Raw genomic sequence first — 2,829 nt, forward strand, 5'->3', positions numbered from 1 at the left:
TTTCGAGGATACATTTGAGATCATTTCGAGAGAAGCTCCGTATGTTTATCGTTTCGTTTAGCTAACTTAGGGAATGGTTTAGTATTTCGTGTTCTCCTCAGCCAGTCGCCTCATTGTTAATCTCATTGGTTGCGATCTACCTAAGGGGGTTGTTGTGTAAAAAAAAAAGAAGCGATCTAAGCATATCTTCCAATGACGCGGTTATATTCTACTCGTAATTAGCGACGTTTTGTGCTATTTTTTTTACCGCCGAGGATGAAAAACGAAACCAATGAGCGTCGAGAATACTTTCTAACCGTCGTTAAGGGCCGGTGTAACCCAGCCGTACTTTTCGTGCGTTTTCACCAGCGACCGGAAGGCATCCTCGGCCGAGCGTCTGTAGGAAATAGTTGAAGCAGAAGTGCATCGTAGCGAAATAGGATATCAGCAAGGCTTTAATTAAATTAATTCTTTCATCTCATAATGGTCTCACCTGCTGAAATCCTTGGCGGACTTGGGCTTTCGCGACACCCGACCCTGGCCCTTGACCAGGCTGGCCGCAAACTGCATCAGGATCGCCTCGACCGTGTAGGCGCTTGCCCAACCGCGCGGCGTCAGCAGCTCCATGCAGATGGCACCGCCCTCCATCACGAAGCCCTTCTCGATCCGGGGCTCGACGACGCGCATGAACGGTGGCGCGAACGGGAAATTCTCCGGGAACACCAGGTGCAGCAGGATGAAGGGAATGTTCAACTCGACGAGGTCCTCCGCCAGCGGCGAGTCCGGGTCGATCCGGAAGAGCCGCGCGTGCCACTCGTACAGGTTGTCGTTGATCAGTTCCACCTGCGTGCGTACATGTATCGGGTTTGTTGTTGTGTTATGGGTTCAAGTTTCCGAGCGTGGGGGTTTCTGTGTCGGTTGGAGAACTTACCGTAAAGCAAGGCTCGGCACGGGAATGCTGTAACCGTTCGATCTCCTTCAGCTCCTTCATCAGACGGCGCGACCGGATGGTGGTGTCGAGCGGTTTTGAGACAGGAACGTTCATCATGGCAGTGGTGGTTGGGGCGACCACGCTGAGAGTAGGGAATATTTATCGATAAATTCATAGTAACGACCTGTCTACGTTCAATATTGTAGAAGAGAGATTTATTTCTTATATAGCAGATACCTCTTTCAATGTTATGAACACTAGAATTCTTGCCGTTTAGACAACTTTGTCCATTTTGGAAATTTTTCATTTTTAAATGCTACTTAGTACACTTGTCGAAATCTTTCGTCGTGCCTGATTTTTATGTATCTCTTCGACTGTGTGGTCCAGAGAGAAAGTAAGATAAAGTCTATAAAGCTTTTTATCGATAAAAACGTAAATAGCTTTCGAAGAAATAATTCGTTGCAAAGTATATGCGTTAAAAAGTTCATATGTTTTGTCATCTTTTCATTGTCACCTTCGTTTTTCATGTTGCGCATTCGCTTTACAAGGCTAATTTTTTTCTTTAAAAGTAAAAAAACAAGTTCTTCCAAACACCATACTCGATCTTTTTACCTTTACACCGTACAATCGGAGAAAAAGTAGGTTGAATCGAAGAGGAAATAATGTTAAAAAGTTATCAACAAATGTATCAAACTGCAGCCGTTTACAGAACAATTTTTTCTCAAAATGAAAAACTTAAATTGACCATCCCAAAGCATTAGTAATGTCCACATTATTTTTGTCAGGCGGCGCATCGGTGAAATTAGAAAAAAAAACCGTTATTGTAGTTTTTTGTTCGAAGAAAATAATCGAAACAAAAAACTTTCAAAGTGTCAAGAGGATCGCTTTCGGGTGCTTGTCTTCATACACCCAAAAAACATTATATTGATACGGTATTTGAATTACTTTTTCGAAAGTTATTTGAAAACCAATAACGGAATGATAGAAGATCAGTACATTCGTAAGAAAAGATCACCATTCGAAAGAAAAGATAAAAAGCCATCTCCAATTTCACTGAGCAAATCGTGAAATCCAATCATGAAGCTGAAAGCGAACCTCGCGCCCATGCGAAGAGAGAATGCAAAAATCGACAAACCAAACTCACCATCGAAGCCGTCGCATGGGACTGTCGGTGTTGGCTTTACTATTGCCGCTACTATTGGTGTTGCCGTTGGTGGTGCCATTCGACGCTAGCCCCCCGTGAGCCCCGCTGCCCGCACTCGGTCCACCTCCACTGCTACCGCCGGCTCCACCACCGTGCGCCGTCGTCGTCGTAGCCGTCGTCGTCGTTCCCGCCGAATGGGGAAGGTGAGCGTGCGACAGGTGGTGGTGTGCGGCATCGGATGCTTCCGTCGGGGCGGCCGTATGCGTGCCGTCCTTGTCCTTGCTGTCCTTGCTCTTGCTTTCGGAGCTTTTGAAGAACTTCCTAATGGCGGCCGTTACTTTCTCCTTTGATCTGGACGACATCCTTCGGTTCGGCGTGTTTTCCACGAGATTTTTTTTTATTTTCCACTGCAACGTTCCGTTGTTTAGCTGTAACGATAACACGCTGCCCTGTATGGCGGTGAGGTCAAAAAAAAAAACACAACCCCCTTGGACGTGACTCCCACACGGTCGGTGTGGTGAGATCCCCTTCAACGGCGAGTGTTTGGAATTTTCTCCTCGTTTTAACACGCTTTCAATTTTTGGCCTGCCCACGTGTGCGTGTTAATCCTCCTTTTATATCTCCTTTCAAAAAAGTAGCTTCTCTTGTGTGTCTCACAAACGCCTTGCCAACCGCGAATGTTGGTTTATGTCCATCACGGCTGCTTTACGATGATGTTCGCTGCAGTCGTGTCATTGGAAACCGATCCGAATGCCGATGGAAAGCCACTTCGAAC

At 46.1% G+C, this 2,829-nt stretch overlaps 1 protein-coding gene across 1 annotated transcript; it reads right to left on the reverse strand.

Moving 5' to 3' along the window:
• Positions 1 to 291: 291 nt before the first annotated feature.
• Positions 292 to 2,416, reverse strand: LOC131281616 (ubiquitin-conjugating enzyme E2Q-like protein 1). The gene is made up of 4 exons (XM_058310959.1): positions 2,055 to 2,416; positions 911 to 1,052; positions 473 to 822; positions 292 to 376 (listed from the first exon to the last, which is right to left on the reverse strand). Exons 1-4 carry the CDS (start codon positions 2,414 to 2,416, stop codon positions 292 to 294), a joined length of 939 nt encoding a protein of 312 aa, XP_058166942.1.
• Between the last annotated feature and the right edge of the window lie 413 nt (positions 2,417 to 2,829).

This window comes from Anopheles ziemanni, chromosome 2 (assembly GCF_943734765.1).
Source record: "Anopheles ziemanni chromosome 2, idAnoZiCoDA_A2_x.2, whole genome shotgun sequence".
NCBI lineage: Eukaryota > Metazoa > Arthropoda > Insecta > Diptera > Culicidae > Anopheles > Anopheles ziemanni.

Coding starts and splice junctions, on each gene's coding strand:
- LOC131281616 (XM_058310959.1), bottom strand. CDS start 2,416: ATGTCGTCCAGATCAAAGGAGAAAGTAACGGCCGCCATTAGGAAGTTC. Junction 1,053..2,054: donor CCCATGCGACGGCTTCGATG/GTGAGTTTGGTT, acceptor CCCTACTCTCAG/CGTGGTCGCCCCAACCACCA. Junction 377..472: donor TCCGCCAAGGATTTCAGCAG/GTGAGACCATTA, acceptor TATTTCCTACAG/ACGCTCGGCCGAGGATGCCT.